The sequence below is a fragment of the Podarcis vaucheri genome, assembly GCF_965113315.1.
Source record: "Podarcis vaucheri genome assembly, chromosome: 5".
NCBI lineage: Eukaryota > Metazoa > Chordata > Lepidosauria > Squamata > Lacertidae > Podarcis > Podarcis vaucheri.
Window position 1 is genome coordinate 100,886,218 of NC_138763.1, and position 21,304 is coordinate 100,907,521.

At 41.9% G+C, this 21,304-nt stretch overlaps 1 protein-coding gene across 6 annotated transcripts in view; it reads left to right on the plus strand.

The window, feature by feature from the left end:
* PCLO (piccolo presynaptic cytomatrix protein) overlaps positions 1 to 21,304 on the plus strand; it is a gene marked incomplete at its 5' end in the record, with an annotated part of 250,781 nt that overhangs the window by 32,146 nt on the left and 197,331 nt on the right. For all 6 annotated transcript variants that reach the window (XR_014219941.1, XM_082222991.1, XM_082222992.1 and 3 more), the window contains one exon: positions 15,483 to 16,868. Coding sequence is in view for 5 of the 6 variants with exons in the window: in XM_082222991.1 (XP_082079117.1) it covers positions 15,483 to 16,868 (1,386 nt within the window). The remainder of the gene's footprint in view (positions 1 to 15,482; positions 16,869 to 21,304) is intronic.

Below are 21,304 nucleotides of genomic sequence, written 5' to 3' on the forward strand. Positions count from 1 at the left end.
TGAAAAGAAGATTTAATTTCATTGAGTTTGAATGAGTCGAGAAGTTTACTTGTGCATGGCCTTTATGTGTTATGGCATCTAGATTATTGAGTTTCTGGGATCTTTGGGGAGTTTTAGCAGGGGTTCCTCATTGAGGACGCTGGCAATGACAGATAAACTGCCTAAAAAGGGCGTTTCTGCTGTTACTAGTCTTCCCCTGCAATACAGTGGACAATGCTGGATGTACTGTTGGGTTGCACAGAGTGATAGTTTGGCTTGACACACTGGGCTAGTACTCATGGGAACTGAGAGTGCTTTCTTGAACATGCCTCAGAATTCTCCATAGGGTTGTGCAACAGGTGATCGAGTTCCTCTGCAGACAAATCAGTGTGAGGTTAGAAAGTTTGAAAATTATGCATCTAGACAGTATGGGTCATGAAGCAGAAAGTATTGTAAGTTTTTACTTTCTGATACTACTACTACTACTATTATTATTATTATTAATAATAATAATAATAATAATAAAATAATTTGTATACCACCTTTCATCTATAGATCTCAGGGTGGTCACAGAATAAAAATTCTAGATAAAAAATGCAAAATACATAAGAAGAACAAAACAAACCAATAACCCCACCCCCACTAGATAGAAGTGCACTGCAATTAGATATATATACACACACACACATATACATATACATATACATATATACACACACATACACATATACACATATATATACACACACACACATATACATATATATATACACACACACACACACACATATACACACACACACACACACACATATATATATATATACACATATATACATATGCAGGTTTTGGTGTCTTCGGGTGTCTTCCCGTGTAAGAGTCGGGGTGTCTGGGCGACGTTTCGACGAGGTCTCACTCGTCATCTTCAGGCTGGTGCTTTCGGCTTCTTGTTACTGGAACAGAGCAGAATCTGGTGTTTGAGTTCCTATAAATACTGTTGAGGGGTGTGGTGTATAGCCTCCAACGTTCTGGGCAGAGAGGAAGTTCTTGGATTAGTGTGCCTTTTCTTCTTTTGTTCCTTAATTACTTGAGGGATATCTTGAGTGATTTCATGAGTGATATTCTGAATACCACTGGGTGGGTCATTATCACTCAGAATATCACTCATGAAATCACTCAAGATATCCCTCAAGTAATTAAGGAACAAAAGAAGAAAAGGCACACTAATCCAGGAACTTCCTCTCTGCCCAGAACGTTGGAGGCTATACACCACACCCCTCAACAGTATTTATAGGAACTCAAACACCAGATTCTGCTCTGTTCCAGTAACAAGAAGCCGAAAGCACCAGCCTGAAGATGACGAGTGAGACCTCGTCGAAACGTCGCCCAGACACCCCGACTCTTACACGGGAAGACACCCGAAGACACCAAAACCTGCATTCCTGTACCCGTGAAAATCTACGAAAGCAAATATATACATATATATATATATATACACACACACACATATACACATATACACATATACATGTGTGTGTGTGTTGTTTTTTGGTAATTTGGTCAAAGAATAAAAAGGAGAATTCCCTAGATGCCTAAATCCAGATTTTGGGACAAGTACTCTTTGGTGAGAGAGAACCCCAGCAGAGATTTAAATTCACAAAACATGCTGCAAAAAAGTGAGGAAATATAGGCTGTTAGACCTTTAAAATATCCTATTCTAAGCTGCTTCCAAAGTTCCTTACTTCCCTTGCCATAGAAAGAGACAGCACGTTCAGTAAGTTAAAAAAAGTTTACTTACAAACCCTTCAAAGGTCAGATCCATGTACTTTTTCCATACAGTAGTCTCAGCTTGGAGCATTCAGCTTACTGTTAGGGTTCACATGGTGGAAGAATGAGAACCAAGAGTTTGGTATCCCTTCCTCCCAAGGTGAGGGGGTGACCTAGCTAAGCCTAGTAGGACAGCTTACTCTATGGTCTTAACCCTTTCTGGCATTAATTAGAGTTAAGCATGTTGGTTATATGAGGCTGGATAGATCCATATCTATATATCTATACCTCTGCTTGCCTTGCTGTAAAACTTTTGGTGTGACTACTGCAGGCTGTATGGTAAGATTTGTACTTGCTCTCTCTCTCTCTCTCTCCTCTGTGACAGCTATAAATCCCAAACTCCCCCAGTTTGTCAGATAATGATTAAAGGTTATCCTTGCGTAGTATTGTGATGTGCTTTGAACTGCCAGCTATTGACTCCGTCTGCAGTGCATGCAGCTTGGGCCCAGGACGCTGGCCAAGAAGGGTGCCAAGAAGCACTGTGGCCAAGAAGTAGTTGCAACAGATCTCTGCCTGTAAACCCGAATGCACAATTCAATTTTATTTTTGCGGCTTCCGCTAGGAGATAGCGTGACACTTCTTACCAAATCAGCTGAGGAAGATATAATACTTTTGTCTAGAACAGTAACAACAAAATCCCACCATTATAGAGCTTCACTTCTTTATCTTTCATGTTACTTACTTGTCTCAGTGATCATTCAAAGGGTCCCAGGTTACAACGTAGAACATTAATATTATTAAAACAAAGCAATAGAAGTCACATGAAGCATCAAAACATCAGTTATACAGTTATCACTGTACATCAGTGCAGCAGACAGACAACCAGTCATTGTACATTTGGCCCCATCTGTTCCACTGCCATCGAAAGCCTAGGTGAAAAGTTGTGTTTTTATGTGACACTGAAAAGTAAGATAAAAAGGGAAGTAATTTTCCCAAGTGAGGTGCCATCGTGGAGAAGGCCATATCTTGTGTTACCGCACAAAGAACATCACTTAACTATGGGATAATGTTGGGAGTTACCAGAACATGAATTACTGTGGCTAAGCTAGCTCTGTCCAGGAAGGACTAAAATAGACACTCCTGGCCACTGAGACCACCTGGGCCTCAAGTGTCACACACTTATAATATATTATACTGATAAAGTTAATATATAACTGGAGTTCCACTCCTTCTTCCCATCACTCTGCTGATCAGTAGGAGGGTATGTTGTGGGGCCTTGTAATATTAGGCAATGAGCCAGGAGCAGCTTGGAGGGTGCAGATCAAAAACCTCTAAACTAGAGTTGGAAAATAAGTGCATGTTTCTTGGAGACTACGCACACTGACCAGAGAATGAATGCATTGCCTAGAGAATGTACAGAATGCAGTAAAAATATGCACATTCCCCAAGGCCAGTTGGGGATTATGTATATTGACTGGGAAATGTGCACCATTTGTTCTTAATGGACAGATTGTATTCACATTCTTGATGAGGCCCATTGAATGTGCACCATGGCCAACAGTTAAGCCCACAATTTACAATCCTAACATACATATATAAAAAACACCAGCATTCCAGAATGTAGGAGAGTAAGCCACTGTAAATGAGGCCTACAGTATTGCTGTGATTGCATCTATAGTCTTCTGAGCTGTGGAGCAGGGGGCAGGTAGGAGTGCAGACCTAAATATGGCATGGCCAAGCAAACCATTTCTTAAATTCGAGAACATAAAATTATAACAGTGGTGGTCATCATAGCTGTATTGCATGATCTTTCTAGATCGAACTTGATGACAAAAGGCGGTTTATTCTGCATCTGGCATCTTGAATGACAATTATTTAGCTTCCTCTTTAATCACAAATCTAAAATAGATTGCTACATTACACCGGGTTGCTTTGCACAAGACATGCTGCTCTACACTTAGGCAAGATTGCTGTGCAATCTTAGACATTTGTTCATGCTGATAAATGTAGCATGCGAACAAGCCTTTGACGGTGGCTGCAGCTGCCAGCAATTTCTGTGATCATGGTAGCCTTTTCTCCACACACTCTGATTGAAAGAATTTTTGCCGGCTGCATCCACAAATGACTGGTTCATGTGTTGCTTTGTCCACTTCAATGCATAGCCAAGAATTACGTTTGGAGAATAAAATGTGTTGCATCAATTGGCTCATAACAGTAACATTGCCCGCTGTTGTACAGCGAGTGTATGTTTGAATTGCAAACAGTGAAGAAGCCCTCCTGGTACAATCAAGTCTGGCAGTTGTGAGGCAATTGCTGGAAAAACGTGCACCCAAACTTGCATTTAAATCATGTGCATTTCTCTCTAAACTGTACATCTCTTTCCCTAACACACACATTTTTGTATACATTCCTGAGCCAAAAACTTCATCACCAAATCTGGAGAAGTGTGCAGTCCAAAAGAAAACTGGTTTCCTATTTGTGCATTATTCCAAATCAAGTCTGTTTGCTTAGAAGTGTGGGCAGAATCACATTCTCCCTCATCCCTGTTATTCTGTAACGTAGCCAAACACTGCCAGAACAGAGAGAAAGGTCAGTAGAGGAAATAGGAAGCCATCAGAGAAAATTGATTTTTAAATCACCAAGAAAATAAATAAACAAGTTAAATTTGGTGCTTGTGGAATGTGTGTGTGATTTCCCCTGAATTGTCCTCACCAGGGACCTGCTTTCAGTGTTGCCTGTTTTGCAGCTGTGGTGGCACTGCTTCTGGGGCTGATTTCTTTACTGCAATGTCCCATTGTCAGTTCACTACATCCTCATGTGGCACCGTGGCAAAGGAACTGCTTTGAGGGTTGTTGTTCTTACAATCCATCGGCACATAATTTTTATGAAATAAAAACAAGAGAGAAACATTTGTGATACCTACCACTAGCTTTGTTCCCCCCCCCACCCCCAAATTCAAGCAACTTCGCTAACTGAGAAAGTTATTACTGGAGAGATCACTGTCTTGGTTTATAGGGAATGTAGATTTTGTCGGGTGGCAGATTATATAGGTGTTAACACAGAATAGAGCAGGACCTAGAACCTGATGCCTCTGCTGACCTGCAGATTCCTTGTAGATATCACTAGGTGCACAATGCTAAATGTAGTATGTGATCTAAAAAGACATATTAATGTCTAATGTTTTGTATATAATGTATTTGTATATAGTTGTAAACCTGGTTTAAAAAGCCTAAAAGCTTATTTAAACAATCAAACAAACATCAGAAGACACAGGGCAGGAATCAGCTAATGAACCAGTCATCAGAAGCTCTTCAACAAGGACAACCACTTGTGCAATGGGGCTTTCCTTCCCCCTTCCCCATCCTGTATGCCCTTTTACCCCCTGCTGAAATTGGCACTGGAAAGGGAGGGATTGGAAGAATCCTTAGAACAGGAGAGGAGGGACTGTTCCATCTCTCAAGCTGAATTGCTTGCAAAGATGGTGTGTTTGTCATAGCACAAAACTGAATTTGTTGTTGTTGTTTAGTCATTTAGTCGTGTCCGACTCTTCATGACCCCATGGACCATAGAGAGAAATTTTATTGCGGCCATAGGCCCATACAGATAAAAACAAGACATAAATAACAGTTTTTGCACGTGGGAAAAAACAGCCGCTAAAACACCACTATAACAATAAAATACTGTAGTATGGAATGGAAGGAAGGGATGACATGCTGCACCTTAATTAACTTGTAGTGCTCCTTGGCAGCGCTTTTGGGTAAGGACAGCGACCAGGAACCTAGCCACTTTCAGTGTCGTATGGATATCCTTATCCTGCAAGATTTGGGCAAGGTGGAATTTTGGTGGGGTACCCTCTAGCTTCTGTATAATTAATCCCAACAAATTTGCCCGTGGCACATTGAACAAGGGGCAAGTGAACATAATGTGCTGAAGCGACTCCGGCGTCTCCTTATCGCATTCGCACATGGCGGAGGCTTGGCCCTTTGAGAATCTATGTCCCAGGACATTAGAGGGAAAAACGTTAAACCTCGCCTTGGTGAAGGCCAGCCTATGGGCAACAGACGAAAGGGAGGAGAGGTATGATGGAACGCAATAAGTTAAAGTGATACCGATGTTCTGGGGTGAACAAACACCTCCCCCCAGCGTATAATTTCGCTGTAAATCGATGTCGTCCAGTCTTTGGCGGATCAGTCTTTGAGCAGTGATTTGATCTAGTTTTAGGGAATCTAAGGGAGAGATTCCGTAGCTCAGGAGTTTGGCATGAATTCTACTAGTCCAAAGGCTGGAGAATTCATCTCGCCATAAGCATTGGACAAGGTAATGGTCTGGTAATCTGTGCCACAATGATAACCAATAATTGAAGACTTGCTTCCACAGGCAAGTTTCTAAGGATGCAATCTTCAATTCTAATCGCATGGCTGCATTGCTTACGCACAGGGGGAGCATTAGGAGCCGATGTAGGAATTGGTTTTGCAAAGTCTCAAGAGGAGCAAGGTCTGTCATCACGGCCCAGAGCGGGGCAGCATAAGTAAGCACGGGAACCACTTTTGCCTTGAACACCTTTAGGGCCGAGGGAACATGCAGAGCTCCGTCCGAAAAGAAAAATCGGAGGAGCGCATATGACAGAGTTTTGGCCTTGTTGAGTAGGTGTTGAATTTGTGCTTTCCACCTCAAATTGTATTGAAAAATAACTCCTAGGTATTGAAATTTTAGGACTTGCTCTATTTTTGCTCCACCAAGCCATGGACCATAGCACGCCAGGCACTGCTGCCTTCCACTGCCTCCCGCAGTTTGGTCAAATGCATGTTAGTAGCTTCGAAAACACTGTCCAACCATCTCATCCTCTGTCGTCCTCTTCTCCTTGTGCCCTCCATCTTTCCCAACATCAGGGTCTTTTCCAGGGAGTCTTCTCTTCTCATGAGGGGGCCAAAGTATTGGAGTCTCAGCTTCAGGATTTGTCCTTCCAGTGAGCACTCAGGGCTGATTTCCTTCAGAACGGATAGGTTTGATCTTCTTGCAGTCCATGGGGCTCTCAAGAGTCTCCTCCAGCATCAGAATTCAAAAGCATCAATCCTGCGATCAGCCTTCTTTATGGTCCAGCTCTCACTTCCATACATCACTACTGGGAAAACCATAGCTTTAACTATACGGACCTTAAATTTCTATATTTATTAAATTTCTTCATCCAAGGATCACAGGATCACAGAGCAGCTTGCAAGAACAAAACAACATAGTAAGAAACAAAAACAATACCCCCCCCTCACAGTTTAAAAGGCCATAGATTGTTTAATTAGACAAAGGCCTGGGATAAGAGGAATGTTTTTGCTTGGCGCCTAAAGATATATAACGAAGATGCCAGGCAAAACTCCCTGGGGAAAGCATATTTTGTTTTTATTCCAATCCTTGTTTTTACCCATGATTTGTTCTTTACTTAGGAAAGCAATCGTTAACTCATGTTTCATACTGGGTTATGCACTCAGTACTAAGAGATTAGAAGTGTAGACATTGCTTTTAAGATGTTTGGACTGAGTACAGCATTTTAAATTAGGCTGTTGTTGAAAACAAAACGTTACTATAGTTGACATGCAAAAATAACAATTTAAATCAGGAGCTTGTTCTTTAAATATCTGGTTGTTATTATTTTTTTTTAAAATACCCACCTTTCTATTAATTGTCCATTTATCTTAGAGTTGCCTTATGTCCAGAATTTCCCAGATATATCCAGAATACTGCACCTGCAAGCATTGTTCAGGCAGAAATTGGTAAAATGTCTGGGGAAATCCGGACATGGAAAGCCCATGTCAGCAGTGCCATTTTTGCTGATTTTCTCAGAGATAGTTCAAAAACATCCAATTTCTGTCTGGATTTCACTTTTTGAAATATGGCAACCCTAAATTATGTACCATATTGTTTACAACTAGGAATGAGGAACAATTTGTTCCATCTGCTTTTTAAAGGGAACTCACCCAATCTGAAACAAACTATCTTGCAACTCCCAGTTGACTGCATATCTCTCCAGATTTTGCAGTGCAGTTTCAGTGCGCAAAAGTGGTATTTCCTATCAACGTTTTGTTCAAGATGCATATTTTATGATGAATGCATTGATATGAAAAAATGAACAGAAAATGTGAATGATTTAAATGTGGTCTTTTGTGATTCCTTTAATAAAACTCCACACAAAATGGATGGAAAGGACCTGTGCTTGCATGAGCAAGCCTGAAATGGCACAGAATTCGGAAGCCTGGTCCATCTCTGGTTGCAACAAATATATAAATGTTATGGGCTGAGGAACTGCAGTTGCATATATCTAAATGGCACTTTAATTTCTAGTTCATGTTAATTAGAAAGCATCTAGAGGATGAAAATGAAACAGCAACTATATAAACCATTGTGCAAAATATTATTTCAATCTGTGAGGAATATGTCATCTATCAGGCTATTCCATTTTGGACACCATCTTCCTGTCTCTAGGCAGACATACTATTTCACAGGGGAATGCATCACATTAAAACTAGAACTAAAACTGCAATTTTGAGATTGCTTGATTACATACATATGGAAGAGGCCATCTGAATTTCATATCAATCCATGCATAAATATAGCTACTGCATATATGTGCTGTTAAGTAGATGAATTGGTTTCACACAGAGATACCCATTTTGTAGCACCCTGCTTGTGGTTAACGCTTAGCTGGAATGAAATATTCAACGCAGCAATAGAGAAATTAAAATAATAATTTATTTGTCAGACAAATAAATGAGAGACACGGTGGTATATGGTTACCAAAGCTCTGCCCACTCCAGCCCTGATGGCCAGCACTTATATTTCCTCAGCCCAGCCCCCTTGTTCCTCCTTTGGCTGCCTCTGTCCAATCAGCCTGGTTGAAATTCCTATTGGCTGTTTGCTAGAACCAATCATAAAAGATACACCCATTTCCTATTACCTTTTAGAGCTATATTTCCTTCTATCTATAAATGGCAAACAAGTAGCCATATATCTTACATTTGCCTCGACCAGGCACCTTAATTACCAGATAACCTTTGGCCCCTGTTACCCTATTCACTGCAAAACAAATGGCTAAAGCAGATGGTGCATGGTTTTTAATTTTTATCTTAAAGAGATCTTGGGTTCACCTTCTCACACACCATCAATGAAATAAGAATCTAACATAAGAATCTAACATTTCTTACTTTCTAAATCCTTTGCATAATTACATTTAAGCCAATATATTTCATACATAACATATATAGATTTTTAAAAGAAAAGGAACTTAATAAAAACACTTTCGGTTTACAACCCTTCTTTCCCTAGCCAGCTGCTGTTTCTATTAGCTCTTGCCCTTTTTAACCTTATGAAAATATGGCTTGAGTCTTCTGTTAAACAATAAAACTTACTATTTACCAACTCTTTGGTAAATTGTGTCTTTGCAGCTTGATTGTATTCTGTAATTTGTATGGTCAGCGTGACCTTTTGCTCCCAGCCTGTAATTTCCTTTTACAACCCTAAGGCGCTCGTCTCCTGCTTATAGATCAGTGGGGCCCTGTTTAGGAAGATAAACATCTGCCAAAGCACCCAGCTGGTTTCTGCCTGGCATGAGAGATACAAAACATTTACAAATATATATATTTTTAAGCTCATTTTAAAAATGCAGGTCTTGATCAGATGCCTCAATTTCTTGATCATGCAAGGTAACCTCACACAGACATGCAGTGCCTATTTTCTTGCCCCCAGATTAGAACTCTGATGTTTCCTTGAAAATCAGGATTGGAGTATTGGAAAGGGAATCAGTTATCCACTAGGGGAGAGTGGTTATGTAAGCTTTCAGAATACTTAGAATTAGCCAAATTGACAGACATAATAAGACAAAAACCAAAAAGTGAAGTTAAAAAAGAATGGGAGTGCCTAAATGAACACCTCAAAAGTCAAGGTTTGAGAACAGAAATCTGGCTGAGTCTGGAATAACCTTGTGAAGTGAAAGGCTAAGAAAGAAGGATTTATATCTAGATGTTAGGATAGAGATGATAAGGAAAACAGGAAGACACAATGAGAGATAAAGGAGGTGCTGTGGGATTGGTGGAAGTCAATGTTTGTTGTTGTTTTTATAGTGATTATATTATTAACTTGTAAGATATGGATTTTTTTTTTTAGTTGTTGCTTTTTTAGTTTTTTGAATGTTGGTTTTTGTGTGTTGTGTATTGTTATTTTTCAATATTTTTCATGGTGTTGTTGTTGTGTGGAAAATACTAATAAAATTTATTTAATTAAATTAAATTTTTAAAAAAAGAAAATCATGATTGGGGAGAAGAAAATCATGATAAGTGACTCGCTATAGTGGAATGTTTATGATGATTCTAGTTGTAGTTCCCAGGTAGGATTCCAGAAGACAATCTGGCAGACTTATCCATCTTTGTTATTGTCCTAGACTAACAGAACATAGACCCCTTTGGGATGAATTAATCATTTATCTTTTTATTTATAGGAATGTTTATAGATAGCTTCTTCCTAAAAACGTACCGTTGGTGAGCAAAATATATAACAAGTACATTAAAACAATGCCCAAAATGTGTCAAATTTTTTCATTGTAGCAGTGTCGGTCACAGGCAAAACAATAATTCATTTGACAAAAGGGGCTACTTTGGCTTATCAGTTGAAGTGTGCTGAGTCTGTTCTTTAGGAAAAAGCATAGGGGAATTAGATACTTCCACCAATCAGGTTGCCTTCTGATTACAGGATATTGTGGAAGATGCTTTGTTAGCCCCTCTAAGTATATTTTCATAATACTTATATTATGGTGGTTCTAGCATGCACCGGGTAAACTGTTGCATTATCATCATTTAAGTCAGTTTGTATCCTGAAGTATGAAACCAAACTGGTCAAAAGCCTTTCTCTGGAACCGTTTGCAAGTGGGGTGAAGGATATGAACTCCACCAAACCACTTGTTGTGTATGGTTTGAAATAATCCTACATACAAGTGAGCGAGAGAAGATAGCCATCCCTGTTATAGGCAGACCTGTGGCCAGAGTTTTATTGAAAGAAACTTAAGACTTCTCGCAGAAAAACCAGAAAATGAGCCTCTCTGCCCATTATGTCTCTCTTGCCTATAACAAAAATATTAAAATATAAAGCCCAGGCAAGAGAAAGAAACAGAGAAATGAACACACCACTAGCTTTTGTCTGCCACTCTTCATCACAACAGGTATCCTGTTGCTAATTTCTGTTGCCTGCTTTCCAATTCGTAAAACGAGAAATGACACAGCTCAGTCCTAACAGAGAGGACATAATCTCAGTTACAAGCTGACTCTCTAATCCCAGATTTATAGTCAGTGGATAGGGTTATTAATTGGTGAAGCCTGCAGGTACAGGAAGACAGAGTACAGTGATACCTCGGGTTAAGTACTTAATTCGTTCCAGAGGTCCATTCTTAACTTGAAACTGTTCTTAACCTGAAGTACCACTTTAGCTAATGAGGCCTCCTGCTGCCACTGCGCCGCCACCACACGATTTCTGTTCTCATCCTGAAGCAAAGTTCTTAACCCGAGATATTATTTCTGGGTTAGCGGAGTCTGTAACATGAAGCGTATGTAACCTGAAGCATAGGTACCACTGTACCAGCTAATTCATGCTATGGGAACTATAAAGCCCTGACATGCAAAAGAAGTTCCAGGGCTGGGGTCTTGGTGTCTGGCCAGCTTAGTTTAGATGAAGCCTAAACTCGGGACGCGGGTGGCGCTGTGGGCTAAAGCCTCACGCCTAGGGCTTGCCGATCGAAAGGTCGGCGGTTCGAATCCCCGCGGCGGGGTGCGCTCCCGCTGCTCGGTCCCAGCGCCTGCCCACCTAGCAGTTCAAAAGCACCCCCGGGGGCAAGTAGATAAATAGGTACCGCTTACCAGCGGGAAGGTAAACGGCGTTCCGTGTGCGGCTCTGGCTCGCCAGAGCAGCGTTGTCACGCTGGCCACGTGACCCGGAAGTGTCTGCGGACAGCGCTGGCCCCCGGCCTCTAGATGTGAGATGGGCGCACAAACCCCAGAGTCTGTCAAGACTGGCCCGTTCGGGCAGGGGTACCTTTACCTTTACCTTTAAACTACCATCTGTAGTACATACCATTGTCTGACTCCTGTTCCTGCAGGAGTATATACCAGGCTTTCATTATGCCACATCATAATGCTCATTTAGTCCCCTTTGAACCAGCTAGATGCATCTTTCATCTTGATGTGGTTGTACATCCCAGCCCAGAGCTAACAGTTGCCTCAAGTGGATAGTTGCTCATGACAAAAGATGAATACAAGCCACTTTCATTGGACTGTATTTTTAAAAGCAAAGGCAGGCTAATTTTCATGTAAAACCCCACCTGGATTCCCCCTCCCCACGGTTTGCTTATTCCTCTCTTTGTGACCAAAATGCTTCCGAAATTTTGTGCTTCGGCTAGCTTTCCATGCCATCCTTCATCCCACTTGACCTTCTTCATCTGATGCAAAGCAATCACTTGAATTTGTCCCCTCAGAGATTTGTTTCTAACTGAACATATGTTGCATAGGGCCTGTAGAGCAGTGTTCCCCAACCTTGGGCCTCCAGCTGTTTTTGGACTACAACTCCCATCATCCCTCGCTAGCAAGACCAGTGGTCAAGGATGATGGGAATTGTAGTCCAAAAACAGCTGGAGGCCCAAGGTTGGGGAACACTGCTGTAGAGGACTCCTTGGCGTATTGTCAGGAAGCCAGCCTGGGAGCTATGCATGCATGAGGCCAGCATCTCATGTATTCAATGGAGGGCCTTCTGGCGGTTCTCCCACTGCGAGAAGCAAACGATTACAACTACCCTGTGATGTTCGGATGTATACTTTTAATACATAGTAATAATGCATTAAATCCACACCGCTAGAGCTATCAGCTGCAGTCATTCATGCGCACCAGTGTGACTATTGCTTAGCAACAGCAACTTACTACTACAGTGAGATCATGTGATCTGGAATTTAATCACTGGCAGGAAGTGTAGTAGATTCCATTTTAGGTCAGACAGGTTAATCTCTCAAATCCCAGTATTAATCCTCTTGCTGGCTGAAGCACATATGACACATATATTTTTAACGCACCAGTGTTCATTGTATTGTTTTGCAATTCCCTCCCCACTGTATTGTCTTTGGAAATGTGTGGCTGGGAGAAGTGCAGGACTTAGGACTGGTCTACCCATGAGGCAAGATAAGGCAACTGCTTCAGGCGACAGGATCCGCAGGGGCAGCAGATCTGGCCTCCCAGGAATGCATCAGCAGCGTCTGCTACCTTTGCTGCGAGGGTAGCAGCAGCTTCAGCATACTCCTTGGAGGCTGGCTCTGCCCCCTTCTGCTGCCTCTCCGGCTGCCTCTTGGCGAATAGGAGGTTCTGCTGGCACCCTTCCACTCTTGGTCCTGATGTAGATTTTCATTTACTGTATTTTTCGCTCTATAAGACGCACCAGACCACAAGACGCACCTAGTTTTTGGAGGAGAAAAACAAGAAAAAAAATATTCTGAATCTCAGAAGCCAGACTAGAAAGAGGGATTGCTGCGCAGCGAAAGAATCATAGAATCATAGAGTTGGAAGAGACCACAAGGGCCATCGAGTCCAACCCCCTGCCAAGCAGGAAACACCATCAGAGCACTCCTGACATATGGCTGTCAAGCCTCTGCTTAAAGACCTCCAAAGGAGGAGACTCCACCACACTCCTTGGCAGCAAATTCCACTGTTGAACAGCTCTTACTGTCAGGAAGTTCTTCCTAATGTTTAGGTGGAATCTTTTTTCTTGTAGTTTGGATCCATTGCTCCGTGTCCGCTTCTCTGGAGCAGCAGAAAACAACCTTTCTCCCTCCTCTATGTGACATCCTTTTATATATTTGAACATGGCTATCATATCACCCCTTAACCTCCTCTTCTCCAGGCTAAACATGCAGCAATCCCTCTTGCTGTTCTGGCTTCTGAGATAGCTGCGCAGCCTGCATTCGCTCCATAAGACGCACACACATTTCCCCTTACTTTTTAGGAGGGAAAAGGTGAGTCTTATAGAGCAAAGAATACGGTACCTCTTCTTCCCTGGCGGTGGTGGTGGGAGAAGCCATTTTGTAGTCCGCTTCAGGTGCCAAAATCTCTTGGGCTTGCACTTGGCAGGACTTCTTTCTTTTTTTATGAGTTGAGGGTACTCAATACATCTCATGTGTGCCATAGACATGGGAGATGAATGTTACTCTCAGATTATGGATGAAGATGAGGGTGGAAAAGTTTTCTCTCTCTGGGCAGTGCTTATCAAACACAAAAGCAAGAGCAGATTGGTTTGCAGTATATGTTAACTTAAAGCTACCACAGGTGTTTTTCATTTTGTATTAAGGGTGTTAAGGTACCACACCTTACTTGTGCAGTAGTTGTCTTCTTTAACGTTTCAGTATTCAGATACTACCACTGAAATATTTGGAAGGAATTTTGTGCTGAAAGCAGAAGTTTCAATGGGATTAATTAAGTCAGAATGAATGTCACACTATATCTAGAATTTTGAAGAAGCAAAAGATTTATTTAATATGGTCTTTGAGTGTTTAGTTATAGGAGTTGCATTTTCTTTTTAGTCTGTCCCTTAAAATCAGAGATATCAGTTTTAGAGCTAAATTTAGAGCTTCATGTAGTTTTTCATTAGATGACAAATAACATGAGGGGAAATGTAAATCACACATCTTCGCAAAACACATAGTCAGGAGTGGGTTATGTCTGCCCAAATTGTTTATTTTATTTATCTAAATCCTTATCTGCACTGTTTGCAACAAAGCCAAACAAATTATAAAATTGTGGTTATTGAGCAGGTGAGAAATTGATCAGCTGACATGAAGCAGTTATTGGGGGGATGCAGTAATCATACTGCTAAAATATATTAAAAAATAAAAAAATTGTCCAGTAGCACCTTAGAGACCAACTACCGGTAAGTTTGTTCTTGGTATAAGCTTCCATGTGCGTTCACACTTCTTCAGATACACTGAAACGGAAGTCACCAGACCCTTATATATAGTGGGAGGGTGGGGTGGGGGTTTTCTCAGGAGGGTAGTAGGAGATGGGTGATTGACTCAATGGGTATGGTAAACCTGTTGACAACTGTTAATGACAGCAATTAGTCCTACAGGAGAAAGCAATGGATAGTATGTAATGAGACAGGAATCTAATATCTCTATTAAGACTAGGTCTCTCCATAGTTTTCAGTTTAGTGATAAGTTGTAATTCAGCAACTTCTCTTTTCAAGTCTGTTTCTGATATTCTTTTGTAATAAGATAGCTGCTTTGAGATCCTGTACTGAGTGTCCTGGAGACTGAAGTGTTCTCCTACTGGTTTCTGTGTCTTGTGATTCCTGATGTCAGATTTATGTCCATTTATCCTTTGGGGTAGGGTTTGGCCTGTTTGTCTAATATAGAGAGCTGAAGGGCACTGCTGGCATTTGATGGCACACAGAATGTTAGAAGATGGGCAATTAAATAGGCCTGGGATGGTATGTTTGATGTTGTTGGGTCCGGTGATGGTGTTGTCTGGGTGTATGTGGCAGCAAAGTTGGCATCTGGGTTTATTGTAGGCTCTGGTGCCAGTGTCCATGCTAAAGTAATTTGTAAACTTTAAAAGGAGAATGTGGATGTGATCAGCTGGGCTACTGTCCCATTTAAAACATGTGAACAGGATGTTTTCACTATTTGTGATGTGATTCTATCTGGCTATTTAATCTTTTTCATTCTTTCACAGATTAAAGAATGGCTTTGTTTAAACTGCCAGATGCAGAGAGCTTTAGGCGGCGATTTGGCTCCAGGTCCTGGCCCTAGACCACAGCCCTCTGCACCCAAGCAAAAGATGCCTGCTCCAACTGCAGCAAGCAAACCGGTTTCCCAGCCACAGCAATCGGCACAGAAGAAAGATGTTCCTCTAAAACCTGATGTTACCCAGTCACCTGAACACAAAAAGCCACCAACACAAATAAAGCAGCCAACCGTGCCCAGTTCTCCTCCTGCAAAACCAAAACTTCCCCCTGCTGAAACTCAGCCAACAGAACCGGCCCCCAAATCTGACCAGGCCAAGCAGCCATTGGTTGAAGACAAACAGAAGCAAGCTAGTACTCAGAAACCCACAAGCGATACTGTGCCTACACCACCATCAGATACCAAACAAGAATCACCCGGCCCGAAAGCCGCACTCGCTCAACAGAAAGTGGCACAGACTCAGAGATCGGAGCCTGCTAAGTCATCTCAAGACACACCTCCGTCTGTAGATAAAGCTGCTCCTCCAGATTCCAAAACTTCATCTCAAGTGTCTCGTCAGAAGTCGGATCCCAAACTTGTTCCTCAGCCTCAACCTGGGTTGGATTCTAAGGCTCAGAAGGTAGGCGAACCAGGTGAGGTGAAAGAAGACCCTAAGAAAAGGCAACCCCAGGCGGCTCCTAAGCCAGACGCCAAGCAGGCTCCCAAAGGGCAACAAGGCACCATGGGACCCAAACCCACCCAAGCTCAGCCACAAGCTCAGCAACCTCCCAAAGCCCCAGAGCAATCTAGATTATTCAGTCTTAACATAGGAGGCACCACAGATGCTCCCAAACCGCAGCCAACAACCCCTCAAGAAAGAGTCACCGGGAAGCTCTTTGGATTTGGTGCTTCAATTTTCAACCAGGCTTCCAATTTAATCTCTACAGCAGGCCAGCCAGGAGCTCAACCACAGGGTCCTCCATCTGGGTCCCCCTCAAAGCAGCCGCCTCCTGCAGCACAGCCTCCTGCCCCACAAAAAGATACCCGTCAATCCCAGCCATCTCCCAAAGCAGCACCTGTGAAGAAAGAAACAAGGCCTCCTGTGGCAGAAAAACCAGAGCCACCCAAAGCTGATGGCGGCTCCGCTGTTAAGGAAACAGACGCTGGGAAGAAGGCTTTGCCTGCCAAAGACATCAAGCCTCCAGCTGTTGAAGCTAAGCAAAGTGCCGAGGCACCAAAAACGGAGCCTCCTTCGCAGCCAGCGTCTTCTTGTCCTCTCTGTAAAACTGAGCTAAATGTTGGTTCTAAGGATCGTCCCAACTATAATACATGTACTGAATGCCATAATGTCGTGTGCAATCTCTGTGGATTTAACCCAATGCCGCACATAACTGAGGTAGGCAATATTTTATTTTGCATTAATATTTTTGTGAACCACTGTTTTGTAAGCCTCGAATACAGAAGAACATTTGATCGGTCTTCCTGGGAGTAAGCGCCATTCAGTTCAGTGTAGAATGTTTCCAAGTAGTCATGCATACCATTGCACTGTAAGTATGTGGGCTTGCTAGCCTTTCTTTTTGTGTGTTTGCTTTTTTTTATAAAGTTTTTAATATCTATATACGATTTCACTGTGAAGTTTGAACAGCTTCAAATGTGTAAATGCAGAGGAGAAAAAGGCTACGCTTAGGGACTATATTATCTTCTGTAATTTGCTCTGTGGATATTTCTGCCAGGCTGGGATGGCAAGAGTGTTTGCTTTAGATTCACTTACCACAAGACTGGGTGACGGATGCCTGCAGTTTATTTACCTACTTGTCTGATGTCTTTCCAATTTCAGCATAGTGCTTGAAAAAGTGACATGTAGAACAGCTTCCTGTGTTTTTCCCCTTCTTGCATTTTGCATCTTACTTTTTGTGTTTGGGAAATGTTGTAGATGGTAAGCAAAATACCGTCTTGTAAAATGAACTTCCTGCTTCCAACTGAGGAAGTTTTTTGTTTTGTTTTTTAAGAATAAATTTGATACATCTTTCCTAGATTTTGAAGCTAAATATGACTGGCAGCTTTGCAGCTATTATTGGTAGAAGCCAATTTGAAAGTCCCCTTTTGGTCTTGCAGCCCCTTAACACTATCCTGTTTTTCTTCTGCTAATTCTGGTTTGATCTCTTTGGCTTTGTCATTGTCCTGGTTTGGGTTGACCATTGAGTAGCTGACTATGTTTAATTTAAATCTTGTGGGATTTGTTTTGCAGAACGTTGGTTGATCTTTGATTACATATGGTTTGGGATGGTTTGTTAAACAGCCAAAGACTTTGGCACAGAAGTGTGTGAGCTCTGAGTTAGAAGATATTATGCCTTAAACAGAGCATGTACCCTTTCTTTCATCAGCTAGTTTAGAGCCACTGTACCTGGAAGCAAAGAAACAGGAACAACAGCTGACTTCTTCAGCACATCCTTCCGTAAGCCTAAGGCTGGCACATGAGAGAGAACAAAGATGTATTATTCTCACCAGTGAGATGTCATTGTCCATTTGTAGCAGGACAGGAAACAACCTCTATGAAGAGAAACAGAAAAAGATTCTGAGCTGATGTAAAACACAAATTTTGATTTACATGTCAGCTCAGAGCCTATTGTTTAATGGCTTCCATAGTTTCTGATTAACCCAACCATCTGATTTATATTTACCTTAATGCCAGGTTCTCTAAAAAGTAAACAGCTGACGATTTAATAAATGAGAATTTATAGATTTCAAAGGCCCATAGGGTCATATGTACTCTGATGGATTATCATGAATCTTAGCCAATGTTCTTACCCAGTGATTCGCCCAGCGGGGAGGAGCACTGTTTACTAACTCCTTAATTAGCCATCCTGTGGACTTGCAGTGAAGGTAGTTCTATTTTTAGTACATGTGGAAGGAGAAAGCACAGGAGATGCAGATGCTCACAAATGAAGCACCGTAGCAGTGACCATTTTGTGCAGTGATGCCAATGGAAACCTAAAGAATATTGACTTCGTGTGGTTTATAAGTTGATTAATTTCAGTTTGGGGTTTGGAGGGTTGGGTTCCCTGCTGGGAAGATGTTTGAACATGCATTCTAGTTGCGGCTGTTGTTGCTGATGACCGTGATGATGATAAGAATCATATTAGGGGGAAATTGCACAATAAAAACTAAAGGGGAAATCTAACTGTCGGTAGATTACAGGGATAGGAAAAATCTAACTTGCCTGTGATGGGTTGGTGAGGAGATGTTTTATTCCTTAAAACAAAACCTAGCTAACAAAATGCCCCACAGACCATGGATGTAGTGCAGGGCGTGATCCAGAGGCGTCAAGGATTAGTTTAAAAGGATGCCCTCTCAAGAACCAAATTTGAAATCTGTTGTGGGTTTCATTATTATTATTTTTTAAAGGCAGGTTTTTGTTCAGACACCACTTCCCCCGCTTGTGACAAGGCAGCAAGGGACCCTTCCTCAGGCTTCCAGTGCAAGTAAAGAACCCAAGTCATAATTGACGTGAGTTGAGCTGGCACTGCTGTTAGCTGCTGGGTTCATGCTGCTGCCTTTAGGCCACAGAAGAAGCTGGAGTGGAGGCGGTGAGGCTATCATGATCACATATTTATGATTACATATTTATTTAAACCCCGCCTTATTCAGGGCGGCTTACAGGTAAAATGAGAACAGCAAAAACATTGGGGGGGGGGAAACTAATAATTAAAAAACAAGTAATCAGTACAATTGTTCATCTCCTTATCTATGATCTATTAAACACAATCTGATTTTAATTTGCAGGCAGCCCCCCCACTTACATGCATCCAGTTTTTGTGTGACCAAGTATCTGTACAGTATGCTGAGCCCAGAAGTGACCTGGAAACATCATAAAGATGCTCCTGAAACATCACTGAAAGGGCGGAATGGGGGCGAGGCAGGATGTTTGCAGGCTTTTTCAGTGGGTTTCAATTATGTGATTTTTCTGACTCGTGCAGAGCCTCAGAACATAACCCCCGTGTAAACAGTGGGCAGCCTGTATCCCATCTGCCATGGATGTTTTAGTAGAGATTCCTGCGTTGCAGAGGTTTCCTCCCAACTCTACAATCCTACGATTCTCTGATTCTATGATGTTATATGAACTGTTTTGAAAGGTGCGTTCTTGTGCAAGCGTGCTACTTATTTAGTAATTAGGAACTGGCTGTTCACTTTCAGAAATTTAACTTTCAAATGAGAAAATGTGCTCTCCTCAGAGTGAAAACACAATTTAGTCCAACACTAATGTGAATTTCAGTGACCTGTGTCACAAGGCCACTTGGATTACAGTCAAGCCAAACGAAAGGAAGTTGTCTTTGTTCTGACTTGGACAGGCGGATGGCAAAGTCACAGTGGGCTGCCTTGTTTGCCTTGTGAAATCGTTATGGTGGTGTAGTGGACTTGGAAAGGGGACATCGAGACTTGGTGCTCAGCTGTGAAGCTGGCTTGTTTGCTTTGGGCAACTCATCACCTCCTGGAATTTTGAAGGGAGAGGCAGCTGATTTGGTACGGGCAGACTTGTCTCATTGTGTATAGGAATTATTTGCCCATCTGAGATCTGCTTTCAGATCTCAGATCGGCAAATGATGAGTGTATTTGAAAGAAGGGAATCTTGGACTTTTGACTTGGAAGAAAAATATTATTAACACCATTTTGTTCTGGCACTGTTAAATAAGAAATATAATCTTTGGAATTGTCTGTGTAGCTCTGCCATCTGTCTGGGGAACACTGTTCTTATTGTTGTGTGTGGGGTAAGGTTTTCCTAAAGACACCCAGTTGTTACAGGCTTGAAGTATTGTTGAAGTATTATTGGGCTTGAAGGTAAAGGACACCTGACAGTTAAGTCCAGTTGCGAACAACTCTGGGGTTGCGACGCTCATCTCACTTTACTGGCCGAGGGAGCCGACGTTTGTCTGCAGACAGTTGTTCCAGCTCATGTGGCCAGCATGACTAAGCCACTTCTGTAGAAACCAGAGCAGCACATGGAAACGCCGTTTACTTTCCCACTGGAGCGGTACCTATTTATCTACTTGCACTTTTTGACGTGCTTAAGCTGCTAGGTTGGCAGGAGCTGGGACCAAGCAATGGGAGCTCACCCCGTCGCGGGGATTCGAACCGCCGACCTTCCGAGGCCCTAGGCTCAGTGGTTTAGACCACAGTGCTACCCATGTCCCCTATTGATCAATTCACAGGGTTTTTCTTTTTAAAAAACTAACGAAAACAACCCTCAAATATAGTATTGACGTACATTGCTTTCTAGTAAAAAAAAAAGTTATGGTAATCATTAATCACATTTTAAAGGTTGAGTTGGATGAGGCTGTTGTGTTCTCTAGTCTTTTTAGGTCAGGACTCAGTGTACCATATGCTGGTCTTTTGTTTTAGTTTTGTTTAGTTCCTGGCAATGTGTGTGTCTTTTTAATGCGGCTATTTGTTTGGAATTAATCTAGTTATTGTGCCAAAGGAAAGGATAAACTTGAATGTATAAGGCATGTTTAAAGAAATAAATCGAGAAGAAGGATTACAGAATTTAAAAGATTTCCTGGTTCAAATTCCTCTTTGGAATCAGTGAAAATAGTTAAATTGAGACCTGATCTCAAAGATGTAAGCACTGTTATACCATGGAAATTATTTTTTGCTGCTGGCCCCAATATCGAAGGGAGGAGAATCTCTGTTCAACAAGAATCCCTCCATCTTCATCAGAGCCCTTGCAAACACACAGCTAAGAGCCAAACTGCACATAATTTGTCAGATCTGGGACTGGAATTCCAAGCATATTCTCCTTGTCCTTAAAAGCAGACCAGTAGAGGGAAATGTATT